Genomic DNA, 17,450 nt, shown 5'->3' with positions numbered 1-17,450 from the left:
CCTATGGAAATCTATTCTGAAAGGCAAAAGGGGAAGGTAGAATAGCATTTTCAGTTCTTTATCATTTTCTCTTAGGAAAGATAATTATTATAACTTTCAGGAGTTATTGGTGTATTTTATCCAATCGGATATATTTTGTGATCTATTTGATTTTTTTTGGTGTGCTAGTTTTTATTTTTGTGCTGATAATCTTACTGGGTCCATCTAGCCCAGGTCACAAGTACCTGGCACAAAAAAACGAAAGAATAGCAACATTCTGGAACCTCCAAAATGTATCAAGATTCCTTGCAGAATGGCCAGATTCCAGAATCCTAACATGCCATGCTACCGATCCAGAACAAGAATGTCTTTCTCAATAACCGACTATGGACTTTTCCTCCAGGAACTAGTCCACACCCTTCTTAAAACCAGCTACGCTATCCGCTCTTACCACAACCTCTGGCAATGCGTTCCTCCTATTGCTTTTAAAAGTATTTCCTTGTAACTTCGTTGTGTCCAGTCCAGTCATTTCATCCTGAATTCAGAGGGACTTATGTAAACACATCTCTAGACATTACTGGGTACTGATAGTTCTTGCTGAGTAACTGGGTCAGTGTTTTTCCCTTCAGTGTTCACACGCACCCTCATGGACATGAATACACTTCTCCCTCCGTATTCGCGGTTTCGATTATTCAAGGTTTTTGGCTTACTGGCTCCTCCCCCCAAATTACATCAGCTTGCATAGAGAAATCGCTGATTCCAAGCGTTTACAGAGAAAATCACCGATTCCCGGCACTTTCTTCACCATGTTTTGCCTCTCATTCAGGAACAGACCAGGTCTCCCACCATGTTATTCGCGGTTTCACCACATTCACAATGGTTTTTAATAGAAAACTGCGAATAACATATGAAAAAGTTATTTGCGGTGTTTCTGTATTTGCGGTTCTGTTAATCCCCTATCGCAGCGAATACGGAGGGAGAAGTGTATATACACACACATGTGCCCTGCCAGAGGACAGGGACAGCACTTGAGTCTGCTCTGATTTCTGACAAGTCTTGTAAGTGTGCTTAGAAAAACTCACCTTGAACAGATGAAAAGTGTCATAGACAGTTTTCATTCGAAAAGATCTCCCATAGTCATAGTAAAGATCAGGTTCTAGGAATTGCCAGGGCCTCCTCCAGATACCAAAAGGATTGCATGAATGTTCGTCAATAGGATGGGGGTAGCCACTCGCAGCGGGGAATAATTTGTACACCTGAAGGCGAGAAAAGACAGCCCGGAAAGACGTGGTGAAGACTAAGGAGTCGTTTGACGAAGGCGCACTAGGGCCGTAAAGCGCGGAATAGCGCACCTTCGTAAAAGGAGCCCCAAGTTCAGCTCACTGGGTACCCAGTCAGTGCTTGCATAGACACCCATACAACACAGCCTCTGGTGCGCAAAGCTTATAACCCAACCAAGGCAATAAGAAGCTCAGGCTTTTTATCATAGAAAACATGGTTAAAGTTGAGAAGGGAGAGTCAGTGTTTCAAAGTTGTCATTTTATACCAGATTTTTAATTGCCAGAGGAGCCAGCCCCAAAGTGCAGCAAGGTGAAAAATGCAGGTTTAGTTCGGAATGGAGAAAGACAGCACGGATAAAAGCAGCTGGGCCCCTGAACAGAAAGAGATTGAAGATGCCAAAGAGATCATCAGGTAAAGCTTGAAGTCATGTAGTGCCTGAAAACAGGGGTTTTACAGGTCATAACAAGAGTTTTCCAAGTTTTTATTCGTATTTAATGAATCGCTTATTTAATTTACTAAGCGATGTACAATATAATAAAAGAAATATACAAATAAATATCTGGTGCTGACGTACAAAGTGACATTGACAGTATAGGGTAAAACTAACGTGAGCCGTGAGGGAAAAAGGGGGGAAAAGTTACAATGCTGATCAAGCAAGAAAGAAAAACATGAATGGAATGAACAAAAGGGAGGGTAAATTTGGTGCCAAATTGGCTTCATATATTATTAGATGAAAAGAAAAAAGATCGAATGCATCATTGAAAAGGTAAGTTTTTAAGGTTTTTTTAAACGATGATAAGTCTTTTAGTTCTCTAATATATTGAGGTAAAAGGTTCCATAGTTGAGAACATGTCGTGCCTGCTGGTGCCTATGATTTTCAGAGAGGGAATGGAAAGAAGATTAAGGGAAGTCGAACGGAGAGATCCTGGTTACGAATTGGGGCTCATTATAACTCAAAGTTTTAAAAGTGATGCGATGGCCGACCGGAAGCCAATGGGATTTAATCAACAGGGGAGTAACTTTATCATCTCAGGTCGAATCCCCAGCTCTCTCTTTCCCTCCATCGAACTAGTCTGAAGTTTTATGCCAGACGTGGCAACAGTCTCCTCGTGGGTTCTCGTCAAATGAGGGGGAGAAAGCGAGAAGTCAGAAAGAAAAGAAGGGGAAACAGAAAGACAGTCACGGAGTCACTTACAGTGCTGATAGAGAGTTCAGGCTCTGATCGCAGGAGCAGAACATTCTTATCCACAGCACGGATGCCACACAAGGACCCTGGGGCTGCCTGCAGCTGGAGATCGACACTGGCGCCTGGAAGAGACTCCTCCTCTGAGAAGGTCAGCTTCACCTGGAGAAGAGAGAGACGGAGGTGATTGGGTGAGCTAAAAACAGAATGAGAGAGAGACCCAGAAAGAGGGGGGGGGGGAGGTGTTGAAAAGTTCTTAGCCCACCCACCCAACTTCCTAAATTCTAAGCGTTATTTTGCCACTGTAGCTGAAAATTGTGTTATCTTATTTTGCAGAAACAAAATTTAATGTTTTGACATAAACTGCATATATACAGAGTGCCCACAAAAACACGCCTTGATTTTAAATGGTTACAAAATCAAAACTTCTTGGAATATGTTTAAACAAGATGACAGCAACTACAAGTCCCAAAAAGCACGGTTAGCAAGATCTTACCCAATCGCTTCACCCGTATAAGCCGCAATTGGTGCAGAAGTTACAACCTTCAGACAATGCAACGCGACAGGTGTTGCTCACGTGGCCCCCGAGAACAGCTAACGTTGATTTACTGTCATTAATTAGGTTTTTATCCCGCGTACGTTCCGGTTCAGCAGGAACTTGTCTAACTTTGTCTTGAATCCCTGGAGGGTGTTTTCCCCCATGACAGACTCCGGAAGAGCGTTCCAGTTTTCTACCACTCTCTGGGTGAAGAAGAACTTCCTTACGTTTGTACGGAATCTGGTAAGAACATAAGAATTGCCGCTGCTGGGTCAAACCAGTGGTCCATCCTGTCCAGCAGTCTGCTCACGCGGCGGCCCCCAGGTCAAAGGCTAGTGCTCTAAATGAGTCCAGCCTCACCTGCCTGCATATGTCCCAGTTTAGCAGGAACTTGTCCAGCTTAGTCTTGAAACCCTGGAGGGTGTTTTCCCCTACAACAGACTCCGGAAGAGCATTCCAGTTTTCTACCACTCTCTGGGTGAAGAAGAACTTCCTTACGTTTGTACGGAATCTATCCCCTTTCAACTTTAGAGAGTGCCCTCTCGTTCTCCCTACCTTAGAGAGGGTGAACAGTCTTGTCTTTATCTACTAAGTCTATTCCCTTCAGTATTTTGAATGTTTCGATCTTGTCTCCTCTTTTCAAGGGAGAAGAGGCCCAGTTTCTCTAATCTTTCGCTGTACGGCAGCTCCTCCAGCCCCTTAACCATCTTAGTCGCTCTTTTCTGGACCCTTTCGAGTAGTACCGTGTCCTTTATGTACGGCGACCAGTTACTAGGTTACAATTCGCCATAGTTACAGTACAAGGTTTTTTTTCTGGTACAAATTTTTATCCTAACTCGACACATACCGAGGATCAAGTATCAATATATTACGTGTTTGTTAATGAAACAATGATTTCAAAAGTCATGTTTTTGCTTCTCCCCAGAGACCACTGCACTCGTCTCTCATCTGGTGGCAACATTAACAAGTGCGTGTCGCACTTTCAAACGTAGATATTAGATTTCCAGTGTTGGTGCATGTTTGAAAGAAAAAAAAACAAAAAACAGATGCCGGGGGAGGGAGAGAGAGAGCCTAAATAAAAGGGGGGGGGGAGGGTAACCTGCATGTAGCAGCACTTACAACCCAACCACCTTACTGGGTAGACTGGTTGGGCCATACTGGCCTTTGCCTGCTGTCAGTTACTATGTGTCCATGTTACTCACCTTGTTCTTGAAGCATTTTGATGTCTTGTACTGAACTCCATCTGCAACAAGCTTCCCGTTTGGAAGCATGGCGTAGACCAGCATGTAGGCAGATGGCGCTGTGTCAGCGCTGATGGGCAGCGTAATGGAGAAAGAGTTCTTCAGCTCTACAGGGAAAGAGAAGGGTAAATGAGTAGAAAAGGCCTGCTTCTTTCTGTGACATCTTCAAGCAGATTGCTGATACTTTACCCTCACTGTTGACGTCCATTCGCTTTTTACCATATTCTGTAATGTGATTTTTTCCCACAACCTAGGAGGAAAAGAAAGAGGGTGAGCGTGAGAGTGTTTAGGAGAGGTGTGAATCGGAGGTAAAGAGAGAAGGGAAGTAAGGGGAGAAGGGGCAGGGAAAAAGAGACAAAGATTGAAGGAAAAATGCAGAGGCAGAAGAAAGAAAGAAGGGAGGGAGGAAGGGGAGAAATAGAAAGAGAGAAAGAGACACAGATGCAGGTAGAGAAATAAGGGGAAGAGGCAGAGGAAGGGAGAGAGAGTGATGGAGAAAAGAAAGAGGTGGGGAGAGAGACAGAGGCAGGTGAAGGAAAACAGAAAACGAGAAAGGATAGAGAGAAGAAAAGCAGAGGGAAAGAAAGAGAGGAGGTAGAGAGGTTCAGAGAAGATGTGAGAAAGGAAAAGAATCAGGCTTTGATATACTACTGAGCCCCTTACAATGAAGAAGAAATTGAGATGTCTGGTTTCCTCTTTCAGATCGTTTGCATCAATGATGTAATCCACCATGACCTGCTCCTCCTTGTCGCAGGAGAGTGAGGACACGTCTAGGGGGCGCAGTTTTACAAAGCTCTTGCTCTCCGCATAGAAAGGGGTCAGTGTGAGGGAAGCGAGTTGTGACGGTAGAGACACATTACCGCACTTCTCCTCCTCATTGTACTCGCCCTAAATAGAAAATAAGACCAGATCCTGTTATGCAAGAAACAACCGCTCGAGTGAATTTTAGGTCACTGGCATCAGGTTCAATGCTTATTGGCCCTTCCAGCTGCACCTGACTTTGTAACTCTCCTTGAAGTTGGATTTGAAAAGACAAATTAACCCCCTCCTTTTGCAAAACCACACAAGCGGTTTTTAGCGAAGGCTGGTGCGATGAATGCTCCGCGCTGCTCCGATGCTTGTATTGACCGGAGCAGAGCATTCAGCATGCTGGCTGGTGCGAAAAAACACTTGCGCAGTTTTATAAGGAGTGTGGGGGGGGGGGAGGGGTGTTAAATGAATCTGTTGCCCAAATCAAGGAATTAAGTCTTAGCTTCAGACCAGCATTTACACAGAAAAGATGATCCAAGCTCAGCTCTCTTTGAACTGTCCCATTTGGGGAATGGAGGAGTAATCCCTTGCAGGGATTTGTTCTCTGTTCCTCAGTGTCTCTTGTCAGTTGGGGTCTCCTGATACAGAGTGAGGGTGGCCTTCGGCTCCGGGATTTCACCTTTTAAGGCTGTCTGTAGTGGCTGTACCACAGGGTAACAGACTTGCAATCTGATGGAAATGTACATTGTTATGCTATAGGCAGTCTTATATCCCACCACATTTTTGCAAAACGGAGTTCTAGGCTGGCTACAGGTAGTTGTTATGTTACATATAGCTTTCTGTATGGTACATGGTAAAAAGTAGATTACAGCCTTTCCAAAGACTTTTGAAAGAGTGAATTATAGATAACATTATCGTAGACAGTAAGTTACAAATGGCATTTTCATTACAGAGAGCAGGCCTTCAAAATGGAACCATATTTGGGTAGGCCCAAGGGTGGGGTTTGGTCTTTATTGTACGGGAGGGATTCAGAAGATTGAATTGGGTGGGGGGGAGGTGTTTGGATTGGGAGGGTACTATCTTCAGAGAGGAGCTCATAGATATGAAGCTATTTTGGAAGGGTAGATGGAGGTGTGCTCTTATATAAGATCATAAAAACATAAGAGTTATCCTGTTGGATCTGACCTGAAGGTCCATCTAACTCAGAAGAAGATTCTCAAAACTTTAACGTGGTCACTAAACCGGTTCCAGCCAGTTTAGCATCCATGTGTTTTAGCGGTGGATTAACGTAGTCTTTTTCGAGCTCTGACACTGCCATGCAAATGTATTAACAATGAGGTCATTAATATTTAAAGAAACACTACTTTAGAACAAGATTCCCATCCGGGCTACTCACAGTCAGAGTAATGGTCTCTTTATCCCAGGAAGATGTGTCCAGGATGAAGGAAGCCATTCCCGATTCATCCGTGGTATGTAGTTCTTTGATCTCTTTTCCATTCCTCTTGACCTTCAGCATAATCTTCTTATTTTCCAGAAGCTTACCATCAGTAGCCTTCAGTTTCAGCTGCCAGGAAGGAAGTAGAAACATGGCATTAAAAGTTGATTCTCTGAACTCCATTCCCCAGCCTCAGGGCACACGTCTCACAGCTCAGAAACTACAGAAATTAAAAAGTTTGGGTTCAATATTCCTGAGGCCGGGAATGGAGCATTCTCAGTTCAGTCCATTGGTCTGGGAGTGCTGAAGGCCATAGGAGGCCTGGGTTCAACTTCTAGCCCTAGATGGATTGTGTCCTTTGGAGATGGAACAGATCATGCCAAATTGTGAAATTACCTTCCCTTTGTACGTGAGGCCGGTTTTGTAATACAGTTCGACATCATCAAATGTTATTGTAGCTTTGTTTAGCTCGAGGATCACGATGAAAGAGCCATTGATCTCCACATCTGCAGAGCACAGAAAGACATGGGGGATGAATGTGAGTGACTGTGCTGTGATGGAGACCTTCAGTTCGCCCCATCTCCTGTGCTCAGAACTTCATGGTGAGCAGGTTAGGGTTAAGAAAGTGAAACCCAGTGGAAATTTGGATTCATCTAACAGCAAAATTATACTCTCTTTTCACAGCATCCCTTTCTTATCATCAATATCCATATCAACAGTATCTGCTGCCCTCAATATTCATGTGTTATTTTATATACATAGTGATGGGTGGATGGAGAAGGAGACCTCCAAACTATACTATGGAGAAAATTGTAGGGAGTTTGCTGACACCCCAAGAAAGAGAAGGCACGTTACCAGTTCCATCTTCCACCAGTGTGGCATGCGCCTGAAGAGTTGGACTGAACTCTGGAGAACTGGAGGTAAAGTTTTCAGAGAGCTCTATGTCAACAGATATGCAGCCGGTTCTATCAGTCTGGCAATGGACAACAGACAGACAGACAGACAGATCAGCTTGTAGGGCTGGTTAAGAATGACTTCTACTGCACTTAGACTCCCAAGATATCTTCCCTCCCCCAGGATATGATCATATGTGACCTGGGAGTTATTGTATCTCCTCCCCCCCCACCCGCCCAGGATATGATCTTTCTCGACCTGGGGGATATTACCCAAGATCTTGGTCATTCTCTGCCCTGATCTTCCCCCTTCAGGATATTATCCCTCAGTTATGGACATCATTTCCTTTAATTCTAAGAGGTTTATCTCCCAAGGTTCACTGACATCTTACCTGACCTTTGAGTTCTTCACACAGGTCCACACCCGGTCCAAACCGTTTGCGGCACAGAGTAGCCTGAACAGTTCCTTGGACAGGCTTCCCATAAGTATACCTAGTTACACAGTGAAATAAATCAGAAGTCTGATTGGGGGGGGGGAGGTTGGACATATCTGGCCCACAAGCTCTTTGCCTAAGTTTTGCTTTATTATTTCTGGAAATCTAGTCCTTAAAATGGTGGTGGAGGTGGACGTGGAGGTGGAGGTGGTGGTGATTGGGGAGGGGACGAGCACACTATTGTCACCATACTGAGTTCTGATCCCACTGCTCCCACCATTGTCATCACACCCAGCTCCAATTCCACTGTTCTACCATGCCACACTCTGAGCTTCCACTGCTGCCCTTAGCATAATCCCCACCACTCACCTGCCACATACTTCGTACTTAAAGTTGTTATTCATACAGGATATGAACTTGGGGAGGCGAATAATAACTTCATACTTTGGCACCACTAAATGTGTAAAAAAGAGAACGGAACCGTTATACTTTGCCCACTGATATCCCATCTCCCTTCCCCGCTTACGGAGCATTCAGCATTGTCCCCGGTTATAACTGTTCCTCTGCTCACAGAAACGTGTATGCTCTCTCTTATAAAAAGGAAGGTAAACTGCCCTCTACAGTTTGATCTGTAGGAGGTGCTCTTTTTCACTTACTCACTCACCCATAGTTCATAAATTAGTTTTTATTTGTTATATTGATCATTGTAAAAAGCAACTCAGCAGTTTACAATTGATTATATAGAGGAAATAAGGGATAAGAGGTGAGGGATAAACAGAAGAGATTAAATTACATCATTTTCACAGCTATAATTAGGAAAGGGGGGGAAAAAGGGCTGGCACTGCTGCTAATCTGCAAGAAGGAACTGGTTAGACCATCCAGGAGAAAGGCGAAGTCAGCAGGATATGCGGAAGAGAAGAACCAGATGGTATTTGAAAATGCCTGGGAGAAATCAAGACTTCTGTGTTTCATTTTTGAAAGAGGGTGAAATCTCAGGCCCCACCTGAGAGAGTGTTCCAGAACATGGAAACAACTACAGGGAATGATCGCAAGGGATACAGCGGAGAGCAGGAATTCAGTAAACCAGGCCAAAATAATGGGACACGAATATGAGACTCTGTCAGCTACAGACAGCCAACGGTCATGATGCATTCCCAAACTTCTTTTATTCAAAAAGTATTTAAAAAAATGTACTCTGGGCTATTGGGAATGGGTGGAAGACAGACCCTGGTCTAAGGACATGCAGTAGTTTAACTTAGAGACAGCCAAGGTAGGGACCCAGGTATGTAAAAATTCTCTCTCTATCCCCTCCCAGTCTTTCTATTTCTTGATTTATAATTAATTACTGGACCCTTATTCTGCTGTTTCTATACCCCTGGGACATGGCTCCTCCCAGGTCTGGTCCTGACTGCTAGTTCTAATCCTCACTGGCACGTGGCTCCTCCCAGGTCTAATCCCCACTGGGATGTGGCTCCTCCCAGGTCTAATCCCCACTGGGATGTGGCTCCTCCCAGGTCTAATCCCCACTGAGATGTGGCTCCTCCCAGGTCTAATCCCCACTGGGACGTAGCTCCTCTCAGGTCTAATCCCCACTGGGACGTGGCTCCTCCCAGGTCTAATCCCCACTGGGACGTGGCTCCTCCCAGGTCTAATCCCCACTGGGACGTGGCTCCTCCCAGGTCTAATCCCCACTGGGACGTGGCTCCTCCCAGGTCTAATCCCCACTAAGACGTGGCTCCTCCCAGGTCTAATCCCCACTGGGACGTGGCTTGTCCCAGATCATTTATCGTTTATTAAAATTTGATATACTGCCTTAGTTGCAGCACAGTTCAAGTCAGTTTACAATAAAATACATCAAATAAAAACAAAAAAAACCCCAACAAAAATAATAGAAAAAAAATGCCATTGAAAATAGGAAAGTCCACTTACCATACTCTTCCACAGAAAAGGAGGCTTTGGAATCCTTTACACTGATGGTGTATGTCCCAAAGGTGGGCTCAGAGGACAGAGTGAAGGAGAGGTCTACAATCCCTTGAGTTGGCATCACATTCATCCACTGGCCAATCTGGTTTTCCTTTGGATCCTAAACATACAGATACACCTGAAGTTGGCAGCACTTCACAGGGGCCAGAAACCTTCTGTGAACTCAAATCAGGGAGACAAAACTGATCGCTGGCTCAGATGTATGAGGAAGTGACACAAAAAAGAAAACTGGGCCAGAACTCCTTTGTGGACTGTTCTTCCGGCAAGGATTTGGATGGGAGACATCAAGTGCCACTCTGGCTCCTCCAGAACTTGACCATCTCTCTCTTCCCTCACTATCTCGAAAGATGCAATCTGAGAACGGGGTCAGGACAATTGCAGGATCTTTCATTTGATTTGAGGGTTTTGGCAGTGGCATCAATATATTTATAATAATTAAAACATGCTTCATCTACCACATCAGTCAAAACATTCATCATAATATTCTCACATCCTTAAATGATGACACACTTAACAAAAACTGTAAAAAAAAGAAACCATGTACATAACCACTCCTCTTATTTTTCAGTAATGCATATTTTGGGGCAAAAAGTGTGTACTATTGAAACGTCCTTGAAAATGCCATCGTTCTAAATAGCTCTTGATTTAAATCACCTATAAAAAAATGTAAGCTTTTCCTTATTCTTCTAAATGGCTGTTGCTTGAGTGAGAGGCTGCAACCCCTGATCCCTTTTGCAATCTATTTATAAGCCAGGTTCATTGAGTTGTGCCACGGTCTTTGATTTTATAGGCGGTGCCTCGGGTGTTCAAATTAGTTGCTCGGAAATTGGGATTATTTTGTGTTTCATTATGTTGTAATCTGGGTCTTAAAATTCAGGACAAAGGCCCCCTTTATTAGGCTGTGTTAGGGTTTTTTGTTTTTTTTTTTAATCGCAGACTGCTTTGGTAAAAACTCTTGACGCTCATAGAATTCCTTTGAGTGCTGGAGCTTTAACCGCGATAAAAACCCCTAACACAACTTGGCAGGTTAAAGGAATTTATCCCCCCCCCCCCCCCGCACAACAGGCTCTTAGTCCAGCTGCGCTGCTCTGACGGTCAAAGTGTTCCAATGAGCGTCGGACCAGGACAGAGCATTCAGCGTGCCAGTCAGCGCTAAAAACCTCTTCCATGCTTTTGTAAAAGCGGGGGTGGGGGAGGAGTTAGTTTTTTAGTCAGCTTTTTCAGGGGGCTAATTTTAAGACTTTTGAAGATTTGTGTAGGGATTTTTGGTTGGAGATTAAACAATATTTTCAATGGTTGCAATTAAGACATTGTTTGAGTAGTTCCCAGTGTTCTGAATGGATGAGAGTAGGTGACACAGAGTTGCGTAATTTGGGCAATCCAAGAAGGCTCCAACATTTTATTGTAAGGTTATCTTTAAGGAAGTGTCAGGTGCGCTGCCCTACAAAGTATGTGGGAACAGGATTTGGGTGGGAGTCTGGACGAGGATATGTGGGAACTTTGTCTGCTTCAGTTGCTCAGTCCATTTTTTTATGTGGCCCATCGGGCATTCTGGACTCCTTATAAAGTTTCTCGATTGTCTGATGGTGGGTCAGGTAAGTTAGATATAGGTACTTTTAATCATGTGTTTTATGAGTGCATTCATTTGTAACATAGATGATGACATGGTCAATCCAGTCTGCCCAACCTGATTCAATTTAAATTTTTAAAATGTTTTTCTTCTTAGCTATTTCTGGGCAAGAATCCAAAGCTCTGCCCGGAATTGTTCTTAGGTTCCAACTACTGAAGTCTCCGTCAAAGCTCACTCTAGCCCAGGGGTCTCAAAGTCCCTCCTTGGGGGCCGCGATCCAGTCAGGTTTTCAGGATTTCCCCAATGAATATGCATGAGATCTATGTGCATGCACTGCTTTCAATGCATATTCATTGGGGAAACCCTGAAAACCCGACTGGATTCCGGCCCTCAAGGAAGGATTTTGAGATCCCTGCTCTAGCCCATCTTCACCCTCCCAGCTATCGAAGCCCTCCCCAGTCCATCCTTAACCAAACGGCCATATACAGACACAGACCGTGCAAGTCTGCCCAGTACTGGCCTTAGTTCTTCAATATTTATTATTATTTTCTGATTCTAGATCCTCTGTGTTCATCCCTCGCTTCTTTGAACTCTGTCACCATTTTCCTCTCCACCACCTCTCTCGCGAGCGCATTCTAGGCATCCACCACCCTCTCCGTAAAGAAGAATTTCCTTACATTGCTCTTGAATCTACCACCCCTCAACCTCAAATGATGTCCTCTGGTTTTACCATTTTCCTTATTGGGAATTGGTAAGGAACAGGGTACATGATATTTTTGACATCCAAATTGAAATTACTTATAAAATAATTTTATAATGATCAGAGGCTTTGCCTTTCTTGCTCTGTTAAAAAAAAAAAAAAAAAAAAGCAGGGCAAGATTGTTTGATGTGCTTATGTGTCTGGAAAGATAATGGTGGGTTGTCAGGGAATGCTTGGTGGGCTGGGGTTTGCCTTACACGGGACTAGGAGGAGGTCATTGTGGTTTTCCAGTTCAGGAAGGGTCAGGTTCCTTTCGATGTTTTAGTTTAATGTATGCATCTTTTTCACTAGACTTCTGTTCTGTTCTAATTGCATTGTTTTCTGGGGCGTTGGAGGGGTATGTTGTATTTTAAACAAGAAAAAAAGGATTTGTTACTGCATTTGGGGTTCAATAAAAACTTTTCATTAAAAATCAATCAGCAAAGATCTAAATACCAGCTACCATGCTCTTTGTAATCAGTTTTTGCTCTTGCTTTATTTTCAGATTCTATGTTTTTATGTTGATGTATAGTTTTGAAGTCTTAATGGCTTTTTTGGATTCTGTCTTGTTTCCTATCTTTCTCTGGAGCGGGAGAGACATGGTTAAAACTTGTGATGCGTAAATGAAGTGTCTCACTCTAAGAATAGTTGGGAGGGGAGCAGTGCTTTGAAGCAAACCCCTCTCAAAGCTGGATTATTTTATGCAATTGAGATGCCAAAAAATAGGGAAGTGGAGCTTGTTATCCTCAATCCCATATCCACCATGCTCTGAAAAAAAGCCACAACATTACCCGACTTAATGGGTTAATACTTACCTGAAGCATCACCCGTGAGTACTACAAGAGAAAGAGACACCCCGTCAGTACAGAGCCAACATCCACAAGATCACTCCCAAAGAAAGGCCAATCCGATTCAATCAGTCTTTTTCCTACCTCTTATCTATAGGAGAATTGGATTTTGCTCAGACTGAGCAATCAAACCACAGTTGATTTCCTTTCAACAATCATTGTTTCTATTCATGCAGCTCTCGCACTGAGGTGGCCATTTTGTTTACTACCGATGACAATGACACATCCTGCTTCTCTCCCCCCCACCCCCAAGTATAAATTTATGTTTGACGTTCCCTTCAATCTTACAGACAAGAGGTGAAAGCAAATCAAATGCCCCAATGTGGCCACTGCTGAGATGCAAAGTACATTATTTCTAGAAAACAAAATGGCTGCCAGCATGTCTACTATTGAACAAACCTGAAACACAAGATAAAATCCTGTGAAATGAAAGCACAGAGATCAGGGCTCCTGTACAGACCACACATGGTCCCATTCTGAGCAGGAGGCAGGTCTCCTCTGCACAGGACACAGGATCACAGCCTGAGTATGAGATAGGTCTCCTTCACACAGTGCTTAGGGTTGAAATCTGAGCACAAAACAGATGTCCTGAGAAGAGGGTTAGCTTCCTGGCCATGCTACAGACTCTTTCTCCTCCCAACCCCCATGCCCTACTAGAGCAAACCCATGTAAGCTCACCTCATCATTACTGGCAATAAAGTCATCATCGAATGTGATCATCCGGAATTTCACTGAAAGGGGAACCAAGGAAAAGCGCATTATTAATGGAAAACACATGTAGGATTCCATTAGGACCCCAGTACTCATAGCCTTCAAGGACCCATTGGGAAACTGGTCAAACATCAAGAGAAGACTCAGTCTCTTCTAAGGTCCCCACCTTTTTCTCCTGGCTTGTAAATGGGTTTGTCTGTTTGGATGATGGTTCCGCTTCTCTTATGACGAATCAAGACCTTTTTTGTCTCTGTGATGTTAACATTTCCCTCACTATGAATCTTCACCTGGAATGTACTCACTTCCTCTGTTTTGCCCTCTCTGGGAGCAGGGACCTGTGCAGGAAATAGGATCACGTTACTTCCTGCTGTTTACAATATCATTAATAAACATTAAAGTTATTCTACCAACAATTCCTAAATCCAGCTTGTTGCCTCTTTTCTCTCCTATCTATCCATTCCTCTACCTCTTTTCTCTTCAACCATCTCTCTACCATCTCTGTCTATCATTCTACCTCTTTACCTTGGAGACGAGATGACGCAGGGGAGATATGATAGAGGTCTATAAATTACTGAGTGGAGTGGAATGGGTAGGTGAGAATCACTTGTTTACTCTTTCCAAAAAAACTAAGACTAGGGGGCATGCAATGAAGTCACTAAATAGCAGATTTAAAACACCCACAGAAAATATTTTGTCACTCAATGTGTATTTAAACTCTGGAATTTGTTGCTAGAGAATGTGGTGAAAGCAATTAGTTTTGCAGGGTCTAAAAAAAGTATTTCCTAAAACAAAAGTTCACAAGCCATTATTAAGGTGCTTAATCCTAGGATAAGCAGCATAAATTCTGTTTTATTCATGAGGATGTTGCCTGGTACTTGGGATCTGGGTTGGCCACTGTTGGAAACAGGATACTGGGCTTGATAGACCTTCGGTATGTCCCAGTATAGCAACTCTCATGTTCTTATATGAGCCAAATCTAGGACAATCGAGCCATTGTGACATCAGTGATGAAGTTGGCTCTTAGGCATTGGTGGAATGAGGCTTTATGACATCACAATCTCAGCTCTGGAATGTTGCTACTCTTTGGGACCTGGGTTGGCCACTGTTGGAAACAGGATATTGAGCTTAATGGACCTTCAATCTGTCTCAGTATGGGAACGCTTATGTTCATATAACATGTATCAATCTCTTTATCGATTTTATTGATTTAGTTACACTTGATGATCCACCTTAGTTTTGGACTCAAGCTCTGGTATAGTATAAAAAGCTAAAATCATCATAATACCTATACTCTTCTAATCCATCCCTCTATCTCTACACACATCTATTTCTGATCTTCTCTGTCTACCTCTTTACTCTTCAACCCACCTCAATATTCTTGCTCCCTTTCTCCCCAACCTACGCACTTATCACCTCTCTAGCTCTGGACCCATCTATCTGCTCCACGTTTCTACTCATCTTTACACTTCAAGAGCAATTCGCATGCATCTGACCTATGATTTAACTGTGTCTGTATTGAGAACCATCTCATGAAACGCTAACTCTGTATTGTAACATCATTACAGAAGCCCTTCCATTGATTATGGTTTAATAATGTCAGTATTGATAACCTTCCCAGAACAGACTCATGTACAGTCATTAGTCGTGGCATAGAAGCTTCCAAGAAACATAACTTACAGAAGAGGGTCTTCTCCTCGCATCCGGAAGGTGATTTAATGCACAGGGTGGGGCTTCCTCTCTCACCTGAATGAGGATCTAGTGAGAGCAGGGCTTTTTCTCTCACCTGGAAGGTGAAACACTGCTGGGGTTTAGGTTGCCTTTTTTTTTTGATGAACAGGTTGGTCTTGTCTGAGTCCCGCAGCAGTGAAATGGTCAGATCTACGGTCCCCGTAAAGTTGCAGAGATGAACACAGGCTGTCTGCTCGGATGGGAACTCCAGCACAGCTGGAACAAGGACCACATAGTTCCTGTGGGAAAAGTAAAGAATGCAACTGAGTCCCTATCTTCTCTCTTTTTCGGGCTCAGTCTTTGATTGCACCCCACTTTCACTCCTCCTCTTCTAATTTGGGAATGATACCTGTGCACTTACAGTGGTACTTCTTTATGGCAAACAGTCTGGAGTGGCCCCCTGCTGTCAGGGACATGAAAGACCCCCCACCCCCACCCCCCATTGCACATGAGGAAATAAGGAGCTCAGAGCAGATCCTGCACTTTTCACAATTCACCACTAGGGGGTCACCCATTCTTACTTTGGTTATTACTTGTAGGGTTACCATATGGCTCCAGAAAAAGGAGGACAGATTGGGGCATCTGGGTTTTACTTCCTCTGAAAGCAATGGACATAAGGAGAACAGATTGAGCCATCTAGGAAGTAAAACCCGGATGTCTCAGTCCCTCTTCCGTTATCTGGAGCCACAGTTGTTCATGTATTTGAGGAGAGTTTGAGGTTCTCTATCTGTGCCTCCCCCACCCTCAGCTTGATGAAGGTCCAATCAAGTACCAAACCCAGTCCCATGAAGCCACTGTAGGCATAGGAGCCAGCCTTGTGGGTGCTGAGCGATTGCTTCACGTGTATCCGTGTTCAGCAGGCCCAGTCAAAATGAGCTGTTGGCACCTATGGCTTCCGAAGGCCCATTCTTTGAACCTTCAGATAATCAAGTGTGTTCGTAGTGCTTCTGCCATTGTAGTTCTGTCAGAAAGAGAGTCTGAAGTTGTACTAATCAAGATCTGCTCTTTAATAAAAAAAAGCAGAAGCAATTATCGACATTTAGACCTTTTGAACCCATACACTCCCCAATTCCAGCCTGAAGATAAGGCAGGTCTCCTTTACCTCACCCCCCCCCTCGCACACACTGAAACCAGCCTAAAGAAACAGCAGGTCTCCTTTAACCCTGCGTAAACTGAGCCCAGTTCAAGAGAAAGGATAGATCTTTCTTATTGTAGGTGAGAAGTAGAAAAGACTAGACGGACAGACAAGGAGATGTTCTCTGGTCTCTCACAGCTCAGTGGCCTCTCTGACAGCTGGTCCAAGGAGCAAGAAACACAAAAGCGCCCCAGTCCACATTGTGTCTCTGAAAGGATTCCCCTGCAGCAACTCCACCTGGAACCCGGCCTCCCAGTCCTGTCTCTGTCCTCCCGAGTGAATCTGGTCTTTGTCCCTGTCAGTATTTATAGACTTGGGAGAGTCGCTCCTTCCCCTGACCTTCACCTCTATCCCACGTCAGCTCATTTCCCATCTGCTGTCTGCCCCCCACTCTCTTCTCTTCCTCTTGCACAAATCGTGGCAAAGAGAGAGAAGCCGATGAACTCATCTGTCTACAGTTTGGTTCTGCCCTTAATACAATTTCAGTAAAGCAATGCTGAACTTTCCCGGACTTGCTTTCAACATATGGCCTCCTTCACACTGTTTGCACTGAATGATAAATATTACATTAGAGTGGAGCACAAGGACCCCTTATGTTGCATGTTGTGCCCAAAGAGTGGCCTAGAGGTTTGAGCTAACGTCTCGGCACCCTGAGGTTATGGGTTTGATCCCATTGCTGCTCCTTGTGGCCCCGAGCAAGTCACTTAACCCTTAATTGCCCCAGGTACCACAGATTGTGAGCTCACCAGGACAGAGAGGGAAAATGCTTAGAGTACCTGACATAAAACCACCTTGGGTAAATCTCTTTACGTTATGGTATGTGCAATGTTATAGCCCACCAAATCCTCATAAATCTACATTTTAAAACGTGGGGTCCTGGCTTCACAACTACTTTCAGTCAGATTCAGAAAGGACTGTGCCACAGAGCTAGGGTTAAAAAGAAAAAGAAAAAGAAAAATCCAACACAGTCTGCAGTGAAAACAGAACAACACATGGAAAACC

The 17,450-nt window shown here is 44.0% G+C and overlaps 1 protein-coding gene across 1 annotated transcript in view; it reads right to left on the bottom strand.

The window, feature by feature from the left end:
* The window catches only part of LOC117350314, an 84,448-nt gene extending 67,733 nt beyond the window's left edge, over window positions 1-16,715 (bottom strand). Inside the window, exons 1-16 of the mRNA XM_033924565.1 lie at window positions 16,585-16,715; window positions 15,369-15,552; window positions 13,752-13,920; window positions 13,553-13,605; window positions 12,842-12,862; window positions 9,664-9,817; window positions 8,104-8,188; window positions 7,693-7,792; window positions 7,263-7,380; window positions 6,804-6,913; window positions 6,369-6,536; window positions 4,886-5,110; window positions 4,412-4,472; window positions 4,184-4,329; window positions 2,456-2,605; window positions 1,062-1,235 (exon numbers count right to left, since the gene is read on the bottom strand). Of these exons, the coding sequence (XP_033780456.1) occupies window positions 1,062-1,235; window positions 2,456-2,605; window positions 4,184-4,329; window positions 4,412-4,472; window positions 4,886-5,110; window positions 6,369-6,536; window positions 6,804-6,913; window positions 7,263-7,380; window positions 7,693-7,792; window positions 8,104-8,188; window positions 9,664-9,817; window positions 12,842-12,862; window positions 13,553-13,605; window positions 13,752-13,920; window positions 15,369-15,552; window positions 16,585-16,649 (1,983 nt within the window). The 5' untranslated portion in view covers window positions 16,650-16,715. The remainder of the gene's footprint in view (window positions 1-1,061; window positions 1,236-2,455; window positions 2,606-4,183; window positions 4,330-4,411; window positions 4,473-4,885; window positions 5,111-6,368; window positions 6,537-6,803; window positions 6,914-7,262; window positions 7,381-7,692; window positions 7,793-8,103; window positions 8,189-9,663; window positions 9,818-12,841; window positions 12,863-13,552; window positions 13,606-13,751; window positions 13,921-15,368; window positions 15,553-16,584) is intronic.
* Window positions 16,716-17,450: the final 735 nt, after the last annotated feature.

The sequence above is a fragment of the Geotrypetes seraphini genome, chromosome 16, assembly GCF_902459505.1.
Source record: "Geotrypetes seraphini chromosome 16, aGeoSer1.1, whole genome shotgun sequence".
Lineage (NCBI taxonomy): Eukaryota > Metazoa > Chordata > Amphibia > Gymnophiona > Dermophiidae > Geotrypetes > Geotrypetes seraphini.
Note: the sequence above shows the minus strand (reverse complement) of the source record. Positions and strands in the feature narration are given on the sequence as shown.